Genomic DNA, 21,269 nt, shown 5'->3' with positions numbered 1-21,269 from the left:
GTATAGCAGTATTTGACGCCTCTACTTTGGAAGCGAGCGCTCTGACTATGCCAGGGGATGGTCCAAAGATGACACATTTTATGGAAACTGGTAGCCAGTTGTCAAAATAAAAAATTGCTGTTGTAGACTGAAACACACATTATTTCTAAAGTGTACTGGCTGGTTTTCCAACCGCCAGTATGTACAGAATAGCCCGCCTGATTGGCCGTGCAGTCTAACGCATGGCATCCCGGGCGGGAAGGAGCGCCTGGCCCCCGGCACGAATCCGCCCAGCGGATTTGTGTCGAGGTCCGGTGAACCGGCCAGTCTGTGGATGGTTTTTAGGCGGTTTTCCATCTGCTTCGGCGAATGCGGGCTGGTTCCGCTTACTCCACCTCAGTTACACTATGTCGGCGATCGCTGCACAAACAAGTTCTCCACGTACGCAACACTGGACTCGCATTCGGGAGGACGACGGTTCAATCCCGCGTCCGGCCATCCTGATTTAGGTTTTCCGTGATTTCCCTAAATCACTCCAGGCAAATGCCGGGATGGTTCCTCTGAAAGGGCACGGCCGACTTCCTTCCCCATCCTTCCCTAATCCGATGAGACCGATGACCACGCTGTCTGGTCCCCTTCCCCAAACAACCAACCAACCATCCACGTACGCAAACATAGGGGTTACACTCGTCTAGTGTGAGACGTTCCCTGGGGGATCCACTGGGGGCCGAACCGCACAGTAACCCTGGGTTCGGTGTGGGGCGGCGGAGGGGTGAAGTGGACTGCGGTAGTCGTCGGGTTGTGGACCACTGCGGCTGCGGCGGGGACGGAGACTTTCCATCGTTCCCGGTTAACGTACATACATACATACATACATGTACAGAATATGAGGTCCTATTATGTTGGTCGACATATAGAAAAGTAGCATGCCTTACAAACAGAAGGGCAGCCAGTAGACAGTGGCTCACCTTGATGATGCTCTCCAGCACCCTGAGTCTGCCTAGGTCTGCAAGGCTGGGGGCCCGCAGGTAGTCGTCACCCTCGCCGAAGACGTCCTTCAGCTCCTGGTGGGCTGCATCCTGCCACTCAGGATGGAGGGCCAACAGTGTCAGTGCATAGCTGACGGTCACGGACACTGTCTCTGTGCCGGCTACCAGCAGATTCATAACCTGTAAGGCATGTCAATTAGATTAGCTTGTATGTTCCGTTTATTCTATAGGTCCACATCAAAAAATGTTGGAGAATGTGGGAAATCCAGAACACACTATTACCCTAAAACTACCCACACACAGGAACAGAGGAACGGGTATACTGCCAGTTCATAGTGTTGTACGGGCACAGATCGTCGGCGCTCGGACACCTCGCCGTCGTCAGGTGCGTTGGCGACCTGAGCTCCTGAGGGCGGGCTGCCGACCAGTATCCCCTGCCGCCGCGGGCTGCTCCAAAAAAATGGTTCAAATGGCTCTGAGCACTATTGGACTTAACATCTATGGTCATCAGTCCCCTAGAACTTAGAACCACTCAAACCTAACTAACCTAAGGACAGCACACAACACCCAACCATCACGAGGCAGAGAAAATCCATGACCCCGCCGGGAATCGAACCCGGGAACCCGGGCGTGGGAAGCGAGAACGCTACCGCACGACCACGAGATGCGGGCCCGGCTGCTCCGTCCGCGGTCCGAGCCCGCAGCCGCTCGTCGCGGAGGCGCTAACGTTGGCGGTGGTCGCAGCGTTGATGTAAGTACCCTGGTCACCAGATCGTTTTGTTTGCCGAAAGTCTTCTTAATTAAACTCAGTGTTGGTTCCCAAGTCTTCCTAAAAATATAGGCACAATCTCGGTTCACGAGATCGTCCCTCGTCCGAATTTCTATGGCCTCTGTCCTAGTACTTGGACGCCTGTGCCAAGATGCTGCTATGTTCGTACTCCACCGCATGATTCTCGGACGAGCAGAGCTCTGCGAACACTGACTAGTTGGGATACATTATGCCAGTGTGCCTGTGGCGTTCTCGGCAAGGATCTCCAACAGTGTACACCCGTGGAGCGTTAGACCAACAAATACGCCGGGACGGGAGACACTGAATAATCGCGAAGAATCACATGTTCAAGGTTTATTTGTTAGCTACGAGTTTGGAAGTGCTGTTGTACGAGTGTTATTCAATAAATAATCATACAGTTTTTTTTCACTGTGCTTTACATATCTGCAATGTCAGTTCAGCACAGTGGGTGACGGATTTGGGGGAGGGGGGGGGGGGGGCGAGGCGTCACTTCACGCAGTCTTCCTGGTCGTTGTTCTTGGATTGCGCCTGCAAGACGTCTCAGTCGTTGACAATACACGTCATCAGCGATGGTTACACCTCGGGGGGAGTAACTCACACTACACCACACCGTCGCTGTTCTACCAAAACTCACAATGACGTACAAACACAAACTCACCTATAAAATGACCAACATTTTCAAAAGACAGGGAATAAACATAGCATACACAACAGAAAAATCTATACAAAAATACACCCCAAAACTGACAAAAAACAGAGACATATACCAGAAAGCAGGTATATACCAGTTACAATGCAACACTTGTGAAGGCACATACATAGGGCAAACAGGGAGAACGTTTGATGTCAGATACAAGGAACACATGAGGGCATGGAAATATGGGACAAACCACTCCACATTTGCAGAACACCTAAGAGAAAATGACCACAAGCTAACCACTAGAGAAGGTGATATGAAAATAATTAGAATCAACAATAAAAAGCACCCTCTGACCATGCAAGAAAATTACCACACACATAAAACCAAAGAAGAGGGAAAAGTCCTGTTGAATGTCCAAGTACACATGCCAAAAAATTCATTAATTACACTAATAGATAAAATAATAGAATAATGTTCGCAAAAAGGATAAATATAAAAACAGTGTTCAATGTAATAATAATAGATCCCAACATCTTTACACTAACTCATCCATGACCCCTCCCCAGAATATTGAAACGGAAAGTCAAAACAGCTGTCACCAAAGTTTCAGCCACTCGCAAACAGCTAGCACAACCGCCACCACTCCCCCCCCCCCCACAAAAAAAGGGTTCTATCCCCCCTCTCTCTCTCTCTCACTCATACGCACACAGACGGTATAAACAGCATAAACAGAAGTTAGTAACGAACATATACTTCGTTAGGTTGGCGACACATAGGTAAACATACCAAAGACGATGAAACACGTAATGGAGTCGCAATATTTACGCTGTGAAAAGAAGTGTACGACGAAATAGTTGTATCGAGCGACAGAAGAACGATAGTCCACCACAAAAAAGAGCGACAAACATGCTCAACAGTGTGTGGATGGCGAAAACACGAGGAGGTGAATACAGAACAGTCATAAAAGTGGTAGTGCGACCTCCAGGCCAGATGTGAGGAAACGCAAATCAGCAAATCGTAAGTAATTACATTTTTTTACAAAAAATCGCGAAGTGAACTGTTTGATGATCTAGAACTAACAAAACGGTATCATTATACATCCCAATGATGATGCCTTAAAACAGTAGAAGGCGAAACGCGTATGGATTAAATAAAATAAATAACAGCAGGAAAATGCAGTTTCATCTGCAAAACAAGTATTTATATACTTGCTGCGGAAGATGGCCACACAAACAAACGTGGCATAACTCATCTTTTGTGGATGTACACGGGTCTTCGTATAGGAGGGTTGCAGCTTTGTTTGGGCTCAGTTATTCATGTCTCTTCCTTGTGTAAACATAAAGACACCACTTCCCGTCTCCAGTAACGATACAGGATAGGAGTGGTCGGTTGTGTTCGCGAGACAGTAGATGACGAGCAGAGATGCACATATGTCCACCCACTGCTTTGTGTAATTTTGGCATAAAACAAGCAGTACCCATACACTCGAGTTTTGAATCTCCCACTCTCTAAGCAAATGCTGCAAAAAGGTGGAATGATCACAGTTCATCATATCTGCCAGTTCCCGAGTACACGGAAGTGGGTCATTGTGGACTAATACGTTTAAACAATCTGCATCAAACCCTGAAGGTGTTCCGGAACGTGGAGCGCCACTAATATCAAAACGATCCTCCTAAAAACGAGAAAACCGTTTTCCTGCTGTGCTCTGCCCAGTTGCATTATCCCCATATGCAGTGTACGTCTTTCTGGCTGCTTTCGCTTCTGTCATCACTCCACTGAATTCGAGCAGAAGAATATGTGGCAAATGTTCCGATTTCTCCACTTGGGACTCCATTTTATAGCGTTCACAACCCCACTAACTGACAAAGTGGCAATATGTAAATTCAAACAGCAAAAGTTGAAACGTCCCCTTTCAACCATTATACATGACTGTGCTTAAACTGACACACAATATTTTTAGCGCAACGCAATCTGACTATCAAAAATCCCTACAAAATAATGGCCCTGACTAACATTAAACTATACCTTTCACAAATCACTTACCTCACAAAAATCTTCATTGCTCGAACTACTGCAATACAGCGAGGGCCACTACTGCCAGCTAAATAAAAGATTCAAACTACGGAAGGCACTAACTACTGATAGGCATAGTTAGCAAATGAAAGATTTTAATAGAGAACAAACAATGTATTTACCTTAATAGTCATCAAAAGTCATAATATATATGGCATCCAGTCTTACAAATTTCAAATCTCCGCCATTTCTCTCCCTACATCCATCACTGCTGGCGGCCCACCTCCAACTGCGCAACGCTACGCGCTGTTCACATCCAGCTGCCGCTGCCCAACACTACAATGGCAGACAACAATGCAAACTAGCCACAGACTGCACACAGCACAGCCAGTGATTTTCATACCGAGCGCTACGTGGCGTTACCAATAAGAAAACCTAAACGGCCTACTTACAGAGTGAACTACAAATAAAAAATTACATTCCGTAAGTGAACTCACAGCAACCGGAATACCAACATACAAAACAAAAATACTGCGAATTTACGCACCAGCAACGTAGTATATGGAGAATGTTACTTTACGTGCTTCAAATTTGATCTTATCAGAACGTGTGCGGTATGGCGAATCAGGCAGATGCCATTATTCGTGCAGACTGGCGCATGGCAGCTCGACAACAGGGACTACGGCTGTCAGTGAGCGTAGTATAAGAGTGTGCCCAGTGACTGAGACTCTTGTATATTCGCAGTTCTCGTTCACAAGAAACCACAAGACAAAAAAGCCTCTTCATCTGAATTATTGGAGCAGTCTGAGGGGAAAGGAGAGGCGTTTCTGTAACGGATCATTACAGATGATGCAACTTCACTGCATCACAATGAGCTAGAAACGAATTGCAGTCACTGAACTGGCACCACCTGCGTTCACGAAAGAAGACAAAATCAACACAGTTCCCTCTGCTGACAAAAATCATGGCAATGTTTTGGGATAGTGTTGATGTCATTCACGTGCATTTGTTCCTAAAGCATCAACTACCAAACCTAAAAAAACACAAACTGTTTTGCAATTTTATTAACAACATACTTTTTTAAACGTTTACTGCTGTATAAGTAGGGTCCAGAGTATGAAAATATCTCATAGTACTGTCTTAACAAAACAAACATGGTGGTGCATAGGTTCATAGCATTTCATGTTGGTATTCCGGTTACTATGGGTTTATTTATCGACTGTCATTTTTTAGTTTTAGTTCTCTATTGCTATTTAATTTTGAATATAGTCATTTGGAGATAGTGGGTGGAACTGTGGATGCTAGAAAATGGAGTGCTAAGTGCAGATATAGGAGTACTTCAAACATATTCTTCTAATTTTGTTCTCTGGCGGTCGCTGGTAAGCTGAATAGCCAACTAATAATACTCAGGATGCGTTGGGCTGGCTCAGCGACTGCATGTGTCGCACGCATTCTCATTGGAAAAGTGAGCTACTCAATATCGATCTCTGATAAGTGTTGGCGCTGGACATATTGATAACATCCGAATTCCTACCGCTCCAATCCTCCCTATATACCGCCTTTGGCTCAGGGTGATTCATTCGGGCATACCTATGTGTGCACTGCAGTAACTGATGCTGCACAATCCCCTGACCTGCGGCACCATGAGGTGCGGGATGTACGAATGTTTCAGCGATCTCCGACATCTAGCCATGACATACTATGGACTGGATCTTGGTTTAAGTGTACGTGTATGGTGATTCTCAATACATCTCAGTGGACTTCATCTTGCAGCGGTATTTGTTGTTGTTGTCTCAATCCTATCACACGGAAGAACCTTGCTCCTCCTCCTCCTCCTCCTCCTCCTTCTCCTCTTCCTGCTCTTTCCTCGTTCTGGTGTAGCTGATAGAACAAACTTAGCGGTTATACAGTGCTGTAAAAATCCAGTCACAACATCAAATTTACGATTGATCAATTTATTGTTTCTGTTAGTTGTATCGCGAGTACATATTTGTCCAGCCCCTCCCGCAAATTGTTTAAGGACGTAGCATGTAAATGAGCTGATATTTGAAATTTTCAGTTTCTTCCTAGCAGATGACCTAACTGTCCCAGTAACCACCATCAGGAGGCAAAGGAAACAATCCAGTAGGGTTTCTAAATCCAAGTTAATGCAGATCGAATCCCAACAAATATTCCAAACTTAGTGTCCACCAATAGGATCCACAGAAAAACTGTCTCGCACGAAGTAATGGCCACTATCGACAGGGGATCTCAAGTTGATTCCGTATTTCTAGATTTCCGGAAAGCTTTTGACACCGTTCCGCACAAGCGACTTCTAATCAAGCTGCGGGCCTACAGGGTATCGTCTCAGCTGTGCGACTGGATTCGTGATTTCCTGTCAGGAAGGCCACGGTTAGTAGTAACAGACGGGAAATCATCGAGTAAAACTGAAGTCATTTCAGGTGTTCCCCAGGGAAGCGTCTTGGGACCTCTGCTGTTCCTGATCTATATAAATGACCTGGGTGACAATCTGAGCAGTTCTCTTAGGTAGTTCGCAGATGATGTTGTTATTTACCGTCTAGTAAGGTCATCCGAAGACCAGTATCAGTTGCAAAGCGATTTAGAAAAGATTGCTGTATGGTGTGGCAGGTGGCAGTTGACGCTAAATAACGAAAAGTGTGAGGTGATCCACATGAGTTCCAAAAGAAATCCGTTGGCATTTGATTACTCGATAAATAGTACAATTCTCAAGTCTGTCAATTCAACTAAGTATCTGGGTGTTAAAATTACGAACAACTTCAGTTGGAAAGACCACATAGATAATATTGTGGGGAAGGCGAGCCAAAGGTTGCGTTTCATTGGCAGGGCACTTAGAAGACGCAACAAGTCCATTAAAGAGACAGCTTACACTACACTCGTTCGTCCTCTGTTAGAATATTGCTGCGCGGTGTGGGATCCTTACCAGGTGGGATTGACGGAGGACATCGAAAGGGTGCAAAAAAGGGCAGCTCGTTTTGTATTATCACGTAATAGGGGAGACAGCGTGGCAGATATGATACGCGAGTTGGGACGGAAGTCATTAAAGCAAAGGTGTTTTTCGTCGCGGCGAGATCTATTTACGAAATTTCAGTCACCAACTTTCTCTTCCGAATGCGAAAATATTTTGTTGAGCCCAACCTACATAGGTAGGAATGATCATCGAAATAAAATAAGAGAAATCAGAGCTCGAACAGAAAGGTTTAGGTGTTCGTTTTTCCCGCGCGCTGTTCGGGAGTAGAATGGTAGAGAGACAGTATGATTGTGGTTCGATGAACCCTCTGCCAAGAACTTAAATGTGAATTGCAGAGTAATCATGTAGATGTAGATGTAGGGTATCAATTTCATTAATTTATCAATCAATTTGATGCAGTGAGGAAATATTTCTAAGACATGCACAGCTGGGCGTTTAATAGTTAAGCAGTGCTTCATTTGTAGCTCGGTCCGACCGCGACTGACGGAGCGTGCAGGCCCGGCAGTGGCACGTGGTGGGATGTGGCCACTTGAGGGACAGCAGGGGTGGTTTCCCAGGTATCAATAGCTGAGGCTTGCCACCACCTGAAGCTTTTGTTCAAGGGATTAGCGCGGTCTGGCGACTGCTGCGGTGGTGTGAGCCAGAGCCGTGTGCGTGCTGGCGGGCAGCAGACGGTTCGTGCTTCATGACTGAAAGATTTTTAACAGTGCAGTTATATCTGGTACGTTATTTTCACAGCGTTCCTTGTGCGATCGGAATAAAAAAATCTCCGCAATTCCATACTACCTTGCCAACTATAAACTGTTGAAATAAACAGTATTCCATATACTGCATTCAGTTTCCTGACAAATTCTTTGATAAATAAACAAACTATGTCCCAGAAATTACCTTGTATCCAATAAATGGTTTAAATAAACAATATTCCACATATTTCATTGTCTACCAGAAACTTTTTAAACAATATTCCATGTACTGCAATCGACTACCCACCAGATTCTTTAAAAAAGTAAATAAAGCATATCTCAAACACTGCCTTGTATCTAACAAATTGTTTAAATAAGCAATATTCCACAAAATGCGTTGTCTACCACAAATTGTTTGAATAATATTCCGTCTATTTCTCTCAATTTCCCACCTAATAGCCAATCAACTGAACCTTCTTCCCTCAAATTTCCAGCTGGGGGAGATGAGAGGAAGAGCTGGGCGATCTCCCAGAGTAGGCAGGTTAATTAACTGATCGATTTAATTAATTAGTCAATTAATGTAATAGAGAGAGTACTTCTGTTGGTGAGGGGAATTGCCAGAGGGATTGGGGGGGGGGGTGAGAAGAGGGAAGAGAGGTGGAGAGTAGGGGGATTTCTTAGAAAGATGGATTTTCCCCAGGGGTCATAATCCACTTAGCACAACAATGGGTTAAGGACCTGCCAAGCAAAAGAGGACAATGGGTTTTCCCCTGAATGTATGCTCTTCCCTGATGTAGGCAATCTGCACTAACAAATTCACTCATGCCAGTCTTATTCCACTATTAGCCTGTAGTAAATAGCCAGTGGGAACATATTATTGGTGACTAATGTCTCAGTTATGTGTATCTCTTGAGCTTATTAACCTTATCGAATAACGCTATGAACTTCAGTATTTTCAGTGGCACAATCTACTATGACTACTACTACCCCCCTAACTAGTACTACAAAAAATTGCAAATTTTCTTAACTGTTGTTGACTTTTTCTAACTTGACATAAATACCTATGTCGAAGTAGCGCCCAGACCTGAAAATATCGAGTATGACATTTCTTGTGAAAACTTGCACCTACTGTTACATCAATTAGAGTGCCGTTTCTGCACTAAGTTTAACTTATAAAAACTAAAGCAGTTGAAGATCCGTTGGAGTAATTCATTGAAAAGAATAAATATTTTCTTCAAAGTTTTAAAATGTGTGTTATGTGACTACATTAAAGTATTTAATCCTTCCCCCCCCCCCCCTCTCTTTCGCTATTGTGATTAATTCAAAGGTCTGTGTTGAGAGTCTAAAAACTCAAGATCGTTTACGACGTTTTAGGTCTTACAGAAATCTAAAGGAAATCTTACTCCAACACATAGTGCACGCCCATACCCAAGTGTCATAACCTGTGAGCACATGCGCAGTTTTTGACGTGGGACTTCCGCCTCTTTCGGCTACTTAAGAATTCTCTACAAGTCATACATTTTGAAGATGGTGAGAGTGTAATTCACGCAGTGGAAATATGAGTATGAGCACAAGACAAGAGCATTTACCGATAGGGGATACACGCTATTACGTGCCACTAACGTAAGTCCATAGAACATGGCAGAGACCCTCTAGAACATAATAGTACATAGAAAAGAAATGTTGACTGATCTATCACCAAATTCTAACTCTTATGAATGAAAATGTTGTCAGAAAAAGCTGTGGGTCATAAAAGAATTGTCCTTGGTTCAAATAATTATATCCTTCAAAACTGATTATAAAAAGCGCATTTCACCCATAAACTGTGATTCATGTTGTCACCTTTGTGTCTGTAATTGTAGCGCTTTTTTAAAAGCTCACAACTTAGTGCCACAATAACGGCGTTTGGAAGCAGTCCCTCTACACTCGGATGCACCACAAATTTGACATTCAGTGCCGTTCTTTGACTTGGGAATCGTCTGGTATCAACCAGCACAATATCAAGCAGCTTCCTACAATAGGAGAGATGTGAACCATACTGACAGCCTCAAGACCAACTTTCCTGGAGGTTACTGCTGCCTAAAGTGTTATGATAGAAGGAACAGATAAAATTTATTCGGAGTTTCTAATACGGTTGGAGATGTGGCAACAAACCGACTATGTAGGTTGGTGTGTATACTCTCTGAGAAGTGAGATATACAATAAGCCGATCGGAAATATATCAGCCACACAATCTGGAATATTAAAGGGCCAGAATTATTGTCGAATCATGCATCCTAGTTGCCGAGAAAAATACACAGTAAAAAAGGAAGTGTCAGATAACGATCAGTATGGCAGTCGGAAATGCAACAGAGGGACAGATCTGATGTAGCGACTGATAATGGAAGCAAGACTTATAAAAATCAAGTTACCTCCATAGCATTTGTCGAAAATATAAAAACCGTTTGACAGTTGAATAGGCGCAATATCTCCCGACATTCCGAGGGAAAAAGGAGTAATGTGTTACAACCCCAGAAACTCAGGAGCTGCAGTTTGTCAGAACGCCCGAGAGATGTGGCTTGGGATAGAGGGGTGACTCGCACTGCAGTATGCAGAGAAACACCAGCAAGGTTGGCATTGACTTCAGTTGCATCGAAGGTACACAGTAGCCTTCCACTGACCCTGTTGATGGAGCCGCACGGCATGCGTGTGTGGGTCAGCTCCAATGCCAGAGTCCGGCAGCCCGTACTTGCACACGTGGCGCTGCTACTCATGCCGCGGCTAAGTGACCGCCGAGCGTGTTGGCTGCCCCAGTAGTATGGGACACGCTTGGCTGCTCCTTAAAGCGTAAAGGGAAACAGCCGGCCGCCATCTTTGTAGTACACAAGCGGCAAGACGCAGTCAATACCTTCGCTGCGCAGTGCCGATGGTACTGTTACCGAAGACTGTGCCGCTAAAGCGGAGTTATGGATCGCAGTTTTCCGAAATTCCTTCACCAGGGAAGACGAATGGAATATTCCTGAATTTGAAACACGAACAGCTGCTAGCATGAGTTTCTTAGAAGTACAGGGCTATTACAAATGATTGAAGCGATTTCATAAATGTACTGTAGCTCCATTCATTGACATATGGTCACGAGACACTACAGGTACGTTGAAAAACTCATAAAGTTTTGTTCGGCTGAAACCGCACTTCAGGTTTCTGCCGCCAGAGCGCTCGAGAGCGCAGTGAGACAAAATGGCGTCAGGAGCCGAGAAAGCGTATGTCGTGCTTGAAATGCACTCACATCAGTCAGTCATAACAGTGCAACGACACTTCAGGACGAAGTTCAACAAAGATCCACCAACTGCTAACTCCATTCGTCGATGGTATGCACAGTTTAAAGCTTCTGGATGCCTCTGAAAGGGGAAATCAACGGGTCGGCCTGCAGTGAGCGCCGGGTGTGGGAGGAACTTGATTATCGGCTTTATGTCAGCCGAATCACTAAAGGGGCACATATCGAACATTTGTGAATGCCTAAAAAAACTTTTTGAGTTTTTGTATGTGTGTGCAAAGCATTGTGAAAATATCTCAAATAATAAAGTTATTGTAGAGTTGTGAAATCGATTCAATCATTTGTAATAACCCTGTAGATACCTTATCGCTTCATACGGGCAATTCTTCAGGTCCAGATTGTATACCGATTAAGTTATTTTCAGATTACGCTGATACAATAGCTCCCTCCTTAGCAATCATATACAACCGCTCGCTCACCGATAGATCTGTACCTACAGATTGGAAAATTGCGCAGGTCGCACCAGTGTTTAAGAAGGGTAGTAGGAGTAATCCATCGAACTACAGACCTGTATCATTGACATCGGTTTGCTGTAGGGTTTTGGAGCATATACTGTATTGAATCATTATGAATCACCTCGAAGGGAACGATCTATTGATACGTAATCAGCATGGTTTCAGAAAGCATCGTTCTTGTGCAACGCAGCTAGCTCTTTATTCGCACGAAGTAATAGCCGCTGTCGGCAGGGGATCTCAAGTTGATTCCGTATTTCTAGATTTCCAGAAAGCTTTTGACACCGTTCCTCACAAGAGACTTCTAATCAAGCTGCGGGCCTATGGGGTATCGTCTAAGTTGTGCGACTGGATTCGTGATTTCCTGTCAGGAAGGTCGCAGTTCGTAGTAATAGACGGCAAATCATCGAGTAAAATTGAAGTGATTTCAGATGTTCCCCAGGGAAGCGTCCTGGGACCTTGGCTGTTCCTGATCTATATAAATGACCTGGGTGACAATCTGAGCAGTTCTCTTACGTTGTTAGCAGATGATGCTGTAACTTACCGTCTAGTAAGGTCATCCGGAGACCAGTATCAGTTGCAAAGCGATTTAGAAAAGATTGCTGTATGGTGTGGCAGGTGGCAGTTGACGCTAAGTAACGAAAAGTGTGAGGTTATCCACATGAGTTTCAAAAGAAATCCGTTGGCATTCAATTACTCGATAAATAGTACAATTCTCAAGGCTGTCAATTCAAGTAAGTATCTGGGTGTTAAAATTACCAACAACCAGTTGGAAAGACCACATAGATAATATTGTGGGGAAGGCGAGCCAAAGGTTGCGTTTCATTGGCAGGACACTTAGAAGATGCAACAAGTCCACTAAAGAGATAGCTTAAACTACACTCGTTCGTCCTTTGTTAGAATATTCTTGCGCGGTGTGGGATCCTTACCAGGTGGGATTGACAGAGGACATCGAAAGGGTGCAAAAAAGGGCAGCTCGTTTTGTATTATCACGTAATAGGGGAGAGAGTGTGGCAGATATGTTACGCGAGTTGGGATGGAAGTCACTAAAGCAAAGACGTTTTTCGTCGCGGCGAGATCTATTTACGAAATTTCAGTCACCAACTTTCTCTTCCGAATGCGAAAATATTTTGTTGAGGCCAACCTACATTGGTAGGAATGATCATCAAAATAAAATAAGAGAAATCGGAGCTCGAACAGCTCCCGCGCGCTGTTCGGGAGTGGAATGGTAGATGGTATGATTGTGGTTCGATGAACCCTCTGCCAAGCACTTAAATGTGAATTGCAGAGTAATCATGTAGATGTAGATGTAGATGTAGTGAGCCTCAGCAGCTAGGGCCGTCTGTCCAGGGCAGCCCTGCACCTTGGAGGTCTTGAGTTCCTGCCCTGGCCCCACCCCTGTGGATGGGAGCTTGTAGTCTGCCGGCCGCTGTCACCCAGAGAGCGGAGGCTAACAGCCCTCTCGGTCTTCGCGCCTGTACAGCTCCACGGTGTGGCCTGCCCCTCCACAGCTATGACGCGACCGTGCAGAGGAGGTAGGAGGTGGTTTCAGCGGGCCGGTTGGCCCCCAGTATTCATCACCAGAAGGTCTTCGTGGCTGCCTGCAACTTAAAAAATCCTCATTCTCTCCGGTTGTCGACTTATTGCAACACGACTGCCCGTTTGAGCGTCCAGGCTCGCTTATTTATACGTCTTTTCTGTACGCCTCTTAGTTCCTCTGGAGCAGACAAATGGTATGTTCTTTAATAATTGCAACGTCAGTCTTCCTCGGCTCACTTCAGCTCCTACAACATCTCACGAAATACTGTCGTAGCTGCTGTATACGGGTTCTTCACAGCACATCAGTGCCCTGAGCTGCCCTGATGATTTTTTACACGTGTATATAGTGCCCACTGGACTGTGCCTTCTAGGGTGCCAGCGGTGTCGTAACCCTGCGTAGCAGACTCGTTTGCTTAGCTAACAAATTTGACCGTGCCTGCCATCGTATGCGACAATCGGTCCCTTAACTACTTACCTTGTACCCATGCCTGTGCAAAATTTACAAGAATTCCCCAATACCACGCCTGTATTACTCGTGGCACAACACACTTCCTCCCTTCCTAGAAGTCCATCCCGAATCTCTAACATCGGGCTTCCACTCATCTACCTTATCTCTAATAATTTACGTCTTGAGGACAATCTCTCGCATTCACCATACAGGACTTCTGCTTACACTACGCTATTACGATGTACCCTTGCCATACTTATATACTAATTAGGACTTTGAAACTAATTGTTAGCCTGCCCAATGCCGGTCAACCATTCTACTGGTAACAGTTGTGTTAGGATGTCCACAGCCAGTACTCTCTCGAGTCTTATCGAGCAACACAGTACGCAGAAGCCTGCTAGAAACAAGTCACAACTGGTGGCCGATGTGCTCACCAGTAATAACTCGTGTTCTTGTTCCTCCTGGAAATGGCATACATGCTACCATATGTATTCCACCGAAACTCCCCCATACTAAGTTCTGTTAATCTGTAGAAGAACTTCAAAAGCTCTGGACTGAGTGTGTCATTTAAATACGTGAAACTTTAAACGGGTAACACCCTTAGAGAACTTTCTGGCCAATACGACATATTCCGCGACAGTGTTTCCAGAAAGTGCTAGTCCATTCTTGGCCACCCGGACAGATCACAACCTTCCCTTATAGGCAGTTTCCAACTCTACGTGTGACGTGTTCTTACCTGCACCCACCTCCACAGTATCCCTCATTTAACTAAATATGGGTGAACTCTAAGTTTTTCCCTGCAGCAGGTACATGCACCCTGGCCTCACCTGTCTCCACGTACGCCCTAGCTATATGGAAGAACAGCGACAGATTCTCCTTTGGCTACATGCTGCAACTCTGCGAGAGACAGCCTTTCTGCCCACCACAGTCCCATCGTGAATTCCCTCAGTGTAACCACTACGGAACTAAGTTGTCCATCCACAGCATGAAACATTGCCTCCTGTAATATCGCCACTTCACTCCTAGACCCCCAAGTTAGTCCGCTAGCCCACGGAACAACGTCACTACATTCAATTCGTTGCCAACACATTCAGTTAATTCTGGTGGGGTAATTTCCACGACATGGTACGGCCCCTTACATTTTGTTAAAAATTTCTTTCCTTTCCTCTTTGACATACGTGGTCTAGTAACCATTACCCATTGTCCCTCGCAGTGCTGTGGTAATCTGCTGATGTGTTCCTGGCGTTCTAACGCCTTTGCGTTTGACTTTTGTACATTCCTCCAAACTTCCCGAATTCTTCTTTGAAACTTCCTCAACTTCCTCAACGACTCACCATCGTGTCCTGATTTAGGACGTGGAAGGGCAGTATGAGCCTTCAAATTACAGGCACGCTGTACGTAAGGTAAATAGGCGTCCCAATCGTCGTGCCGGAAACCTGCGTAATAGTTTAACATCTTTATAATAGTCTGCTCTGCAGATGAAATGGCCCCGTTCATAATGTCCATATACGCAACAAACGGCAAATTTGGTTCATTAAAACCGACACAAAATTATGGCCTCAGACATCCCAAATTTTTTATTCGAGTTGTTTACTAACGCCGGCCGCGGTGGCCGTGCTGTTCTAGGCACTTCAGTCCGGAACCGCGTGACTGCTACGGTCGCAGGTTCGAATCCTGCCTCGGGCATGGCTGTGTGTGATGTCCTTAGGTTAGTTGGGTTTAAGTAGTTCTAAGTTCTAGGGTTCTGATGACCTCAGATGTTGAGTCCCATAGTGCTCAGAGCCGTTTGAACCACTTTTTTTTTGTTTACTAACGCCTACACTACAGTACTAGGCGGTTGGCCCGACATCGGTGGCATTGCCAAAAATCGAGGAAAAGATCGATGATCGTGAGAATGTGCCTATTTCCTACAGATGTTTTATTAAAAGGCACGAGTACATCTTCTCTAACACAGAAAATGGACTCAAGTAACCTTTGCAACGGCACTCTCTGATGTGTAATAGCCCTCCGCGTGCATGGCACGTAGTCCTCAATGTATTCCTCTATGGCCCACCACCCTGACCTGACAACGTATGGTCGTGAGCTTGCGGTAAAACTTCCTTTCAAAAACCCTCTGGAATCGCCAAATGTGGTCCACACCCCGTCGTTCTTCACAACATACCCTCGTGCATAACAAAATGTTGCTGGGACTTAAATGCCTGATACTCCAGATCCCTTGCCTGTGCCCTCTATCATTGTTTAATGCTCTACCCTAGCGCATTTACCATCGTTACTCCATGTCTTAACGAATCTGCATTTGCGTGTGATCTCCCTGGTTTATGGATTACCTCATACTCGAATTCACTAAGCATAAGTGCGCTCCAAGTTAATCTACTAGATGGATAACAATTCTTTTTGTGTGGCCATCTTCCGCAGCAAGCACAGACATACTTGTTTTGCAAATAAAACCGCCTTTTATTGCTGCAGACCAGATGAGAGGAAACGCAGATCACAGCAAACTGTTAGTAACTACTGTTCTACACAAAAAACGCGAAGTGAACAATTTAATAATCTAAAAACAACAGAACTATATAGTTATAGATCCCACTGAAGAAGCCTTAGAGTAAGAAAAGGGCGAAACGCGTCTGGGAAAAATAAGCTAATTTGCAGCAAGAAAAGGCAGTTTTATTTACAAAACAATATAGTAGCTGGATCTTTGCAACCAAGCGACCATTTGAATGAGGGATGAGCTGTCACGACGTTAAACTTCCTACCATGCCAGTAACATCGAAAATATGTAGGGGAAGGCGGGGCAAGATGGGGAAGCTAACTTTAAACCCTTACAAAAGGGATAAAAATAAACAAATTCAAGTAGGTTTGATTATCATTTGTTTACTTAACCACTGAATTACAATAGCACGTAAAGAAACCTGAAAACTTGTTACATTTAGTTAGAAACGTCTCTATTTGAAACATAAACTACCAATTCCCCGTCTTGCCCCATATGCGGGGTAAGATGGGGAACTAGCATGAATTCATCTCTAAATCTTAAATAAGGACTGGAATAATGAAATCATGTGACGATAAGGTTTCGAAACATGGTTCTGCGAATTGTAGAATCAGGTATTACGTTTTATTTATGCCTCTTACTTTCACACAGTACACAAGTGTGGAGAGCCTCGTCATCATCACTTTCTATCCCGGCACAAGTGTCGTGGGCCCAGCGACCGCAGCTAATACACGATATCCAGCCTTCTTCAGAGGCTATTTACAATTGTATTCAACGTATAACGTACGTGTTCAAAACTCGCAGCGAGGTAAACACATGAGACGATAAGAACGTAATGGTTGGACAAATAGTAGGGGCAAGACGGGGAAGCTCCCCATCCTGCCCCACTCCGTCTTGCCCCCTAATATGCTGTCAGGTTATGTTACGCCTACACGAACACCATTTAGTGAACATTGACTACTGACACAGCAGTTTACTGTTAATAAGACATACTATTCAGTGCTACATATACAGTCTAGACAAATGTTCATGAAACACATGTTTTAGGACCTCGAAAGGTGTAAAACATTGCAAATCAGTATAACAGTTGTACGTACCTTGCAAAGCTCATAGAAACCGCCACATAACTAAGGTTCAGCAATGTCAACACACTGTTAGCTGTGTACTGATGATGTTGACGTAGCTATCCAGAGGTGGCAGCACTCTAACTGTAGCTTATAGCCCTTTCCCGTCTTACCCCACCTCCCCGTCTTGCCCTTCCTTCTCCTAATACCAAATGTGACTGTTAACATCTCTTTGTCCGTTCTTGAGTAGTTATACTCCATCTTCTTTAACTTCCTTGAAGTGTAAGCTACCGGATGTTCTTGACCATGTATCATCAGACCCAGAACACAACCGACTGCCTCATTTGAAGCATCACACGCAAGGATAAACTCTTTCTCGAAATCCAGAAAAAGAAAATACACTCCTGGAAATGGAAAAAAGAACACATTGACACCGGTGTGTCAGACGCACCATACTTGCTCCGGACACTGCGAGAGGGCTGTACAAGCAATGATCACAAGCACGGCACAGCGGACACACCAGGAACCGCGGTGTTGGCCGTCGAATGGGGCTATCTGCGCAGCATTTGTGCACCGCCGCCGTCAGTGTCAGCCAGTTTGCCGTGGCATACGGAGCTCCATCGCAGTCTTTAACACTGGTAGCATGCCGCGACAGCGTGGACGTGAACCGTATGTGCAGTTGACGGACTTTGAGCGAGGGCGTATAGTGGGCATGCGGGAGGCCGGGTGGACGTACCGCCGAATTGCTCAACACGTGGGGCGTGAGGTCGTATGCGTGTTTGGCGCCGTGCAGGTGAGCGCCACAATCAGGACTGCATACGACCGAGGCACACAGGGCCAACACCCGGCATCATGGTGTGGGGAGCGATCTCCTACACTGGCCGTACACCACTGGTGATCGTCGAGGGGACACTGAATAGTGCACGGTACATCCAAACCGTCATCGAACCCATCGTTCTACCATTCCTAGACCGACAAGGGAACTTGCTGTTCCAACAGGACAATGCACGTCCGCATGTATCCCGTGCCACCCAACGTGCTCTAGAAGGTGTAAGTCAACTACCCTGGCCAGCAAGATCTCCGGATCTGTCCCCCATTGAGCATGTTTGGGACTGGATGAAGCGTCGTCTCACGCGGTCTGCACGTCCAGCACGAACGCTGGTCCAACTGAGGCGCCAGGTGGAAATGGCATGGCAAGCCGTTCCACAGGACTACATCCAGCATCTCTACGATCGTCTCCATGGGAGAATAGCAGCCTGCATTGCTGCGAAAGGTGGATATACACTGTACTAGTGCCGACATTGTGCATGCTCTGTTGCTTGTGTCTATGTGCCTGTGGTTCTGTCCGTGTGATCATGTGATGTATCTGACCCCAGGAATGTGTCAATAAAGTTTCCCCTTCCTGGGACAATGAATTCACGGTGTTCTTATTTCAATTTCCAGAAGTGTAATACTACTTTCAATTTTTCAAAAGCCTCCTAACGTTCCTGTGATAAACTGATTTTCACCCCTTCTTCAGAAGTTTGTTCAGTGGTCCGCCTCTTTCCACAAAATCCTTCGCGAACTATCTGTTGTAATTGCAGAGCCCGACGAACGACTGCACTGCTCCGTTGTTCGTGATATTTGATAATTTTGAACAGTATCTGTGAGATGAGGATCGGTGTGAACGTCACGCTCACTAATCACGCTCACTAATCACGTGCCCCTGATAGCTTACCTGTGTTTTCACAAATTGCCACTTGTTCACACTTAACGTCAAACGTGCCGATCGTAGTCTACAAAAGACATCCTCCGACCGCCTCATGTGTCTGATAAATCCTTTGAATAGACAATTTTGTCATCGAGGTAGACCAAACAATTTGCCGGCGCGTTCTTTAGTCCAAATGGCACGCGTTTGAGACGAAAATGTCCTGCTGGGACGGTAAACGGTGTTTGGGTAAGCATCCGAAATGGTTCGCGCATTTAGATATCTGTAGTCACAGAAAAATCAGTATTTCCGTGACCCGTCCGTCGAATTTTTGGACACGAGATTGTTTGTGCTACAGGGACTATCACACGGTTCTACTAGCCCAATCCGTAGTTGTTGTTCAATAAATTCTTCTATCAATGCTGTGCTGTGCTATACAGTACGGCCTCGTGTAAATTTGTGCACTGTCCACTGTCATTGTGCCATCTTGCATCAGCGAGGTTGCCAGTAACCCTCCGTTAGCACAAAATAAATCGCTAAACGTCAAAAACAAGTTCTTCATTTCTATTCGGTCACTGCCCTTCAATTGACCTATTTCTGTATCGACGGTCTCCTTGTAGCTTGCCTCTAGGCTCCACCTATCGAAATCATCATGTTCCAAGATCTTCAGAGTGGCTATCATTGCACCTTTTGACAATGTTACCTCCCCTCTGCCAACTTTATCTACACTAACCGGAATCATCTGTGACCCATTAATGTCGCTCCAATGCGCCAACTCTTTCGGATAAAACGTGAGCAATCAACTCTTCATTACTTAACCCTGTGGTGCATGAATTTCACTACAATGGACAACTTATAATGGTCAATTTTCTGGTGTTTTCAATCAGACATGAGGCTGCAAAATGCAGGACACAACACCAGTAGGGAGGGCCCACTGCAGTGAACTGTGGGCATTTGGAGCCTCAGGGCTGATTGAAAATGCCAAAGAAGCGACCATTAACAGCCGTCCCCTGTAGTGGACGCTATGCGCCACTAGTGGACGCTATGCGCCACAGGGTTAAAAGCGGCTGAACTTCGTACAGGGTGAAGCGAAATTGGCACACTCGGGCTTCGCAGCGCGACTTCCCACATGCCAGCGATAAAAAAATGTCTGTCACAAAATTTCGTCAGCCGAGTACATCCGGCAGAGAAAAGACGTTAAAGAGTGGCAATGTGGCAACACTGTAACCACATGTATTGTAACTACCTCTGTCAGCAGCTCTATGTTCTGCTGTACACTTGGGCACGGACTTGTGGGAAGAGCACAAGAAGGCAAAACAACGCGCTACATATCGTCAGACTTTCCACAACTTCTTGGAGATCCCGCTGACCGCCGCCTTCAGGGACGCCCTGTCTGCCGCCACGTGACGTGTCCGCCACCGCCGTTGCCGTCGCCGCCGCCGCCGCCGCCGCTGCCGCTGCCATCGCCGCCGCCCACCGCCACAAACCCCCCCACGCCCATGTCGCAGTCGCAGATGTCCTCCCCACATCCCAAAAGCACCAACAGTGATACGTGTGTTAAAGTGCTAAAGTTGTTTTATTTTTTAATTTATTTTATTTTTTTTACTGTGAAAAGTGATCGAAAACGTAAAAGTTTCCAATATAGTGTCAATATAACCATAGCTCCGAGTGTCCTTTTGTCTTTTGTGCTTTTTTTTTTGTTTTCTACCCTCCATCGTGTGCAATCGAGAGGTGTGCGTAACTGTGAGTACCACACAACTATTACAGGTCTATCAGTACAACAAACTAGTGATTCACATGCTTATATATGTCTGTCTTTCCACCACGAATAGTTTCCTCCTTTCAGTCTTCCTTACTCTCACGCACCACCTATAATAAACTACCTCTAAAATTGCACTATATAATGCTTCCTAGTGTATTGCTCTTTGCTCAATCGAAAAAAATAGGTTTAATAATTCGCTAAAATAGTAATGTCCTTTTTCTTTTGTCATGGATTGATTAATATGTTAAGATAGTTTTTCATGAGTGTTTCTCCTTTGGATACCACTTTACTCATCAAACAAGAGCTGACAACTGATACACTCGTTAATATTTCTATCAAACTGATTTCATGCCTAGTGCATGTCCCACTAAGGTCTCGTTTTCCAAGACCCAACGTAAAATGCCTCCCCCTTGTTTTCTAACACAAGATTTAA

The 21,269-nt window shown here is 45.2% G+C and overlaps 1 protein-coding gene across 1 annotated transcript in view; it reads right to left on the bottom strand.

Moving 5' to 3' along the window:
* Positions 1–21,269, bottom strand: part of LOC126106202 (cytochrome P450 4C1-like) — a 61,211-nt gene that overhangs the window by 23,900 nt on the left and 16,042 nt on the right. Inside the window, exon 2 of the mRNA XM_049912436.1 lies at positions 948–1,148. Coding sequence (XP_049768393.1) covers positions 948–1,148 — 201 coding nt within the window. The remainder of the gene's footprint in view (positions 1–947; positions 1,149–21,269) is intronic.

This window comes from Schistocerca cancellata, chromosome 10 (genome assembly GCF_023864275.1).
Source record: "Schistocerca cancellata isolate TAMUIC-IGC-003103 chromosome 10, iqSchCanc2.1, whole genome shotgun sequence".
In the NCBI taxonomy this organism is placed as follows: domain Eukaryota; kingdom Metazoa; phylum Arthropoda; class Insecta; order Orthoptera; family Acrididae; genus Schistocerca; species Schistocerca cancellata.
The sequence above is the reverse complement of the archived record's forward strand: the minus strand, read 5'-3'. Positions and strand labels throughout refer to the sequence as shown.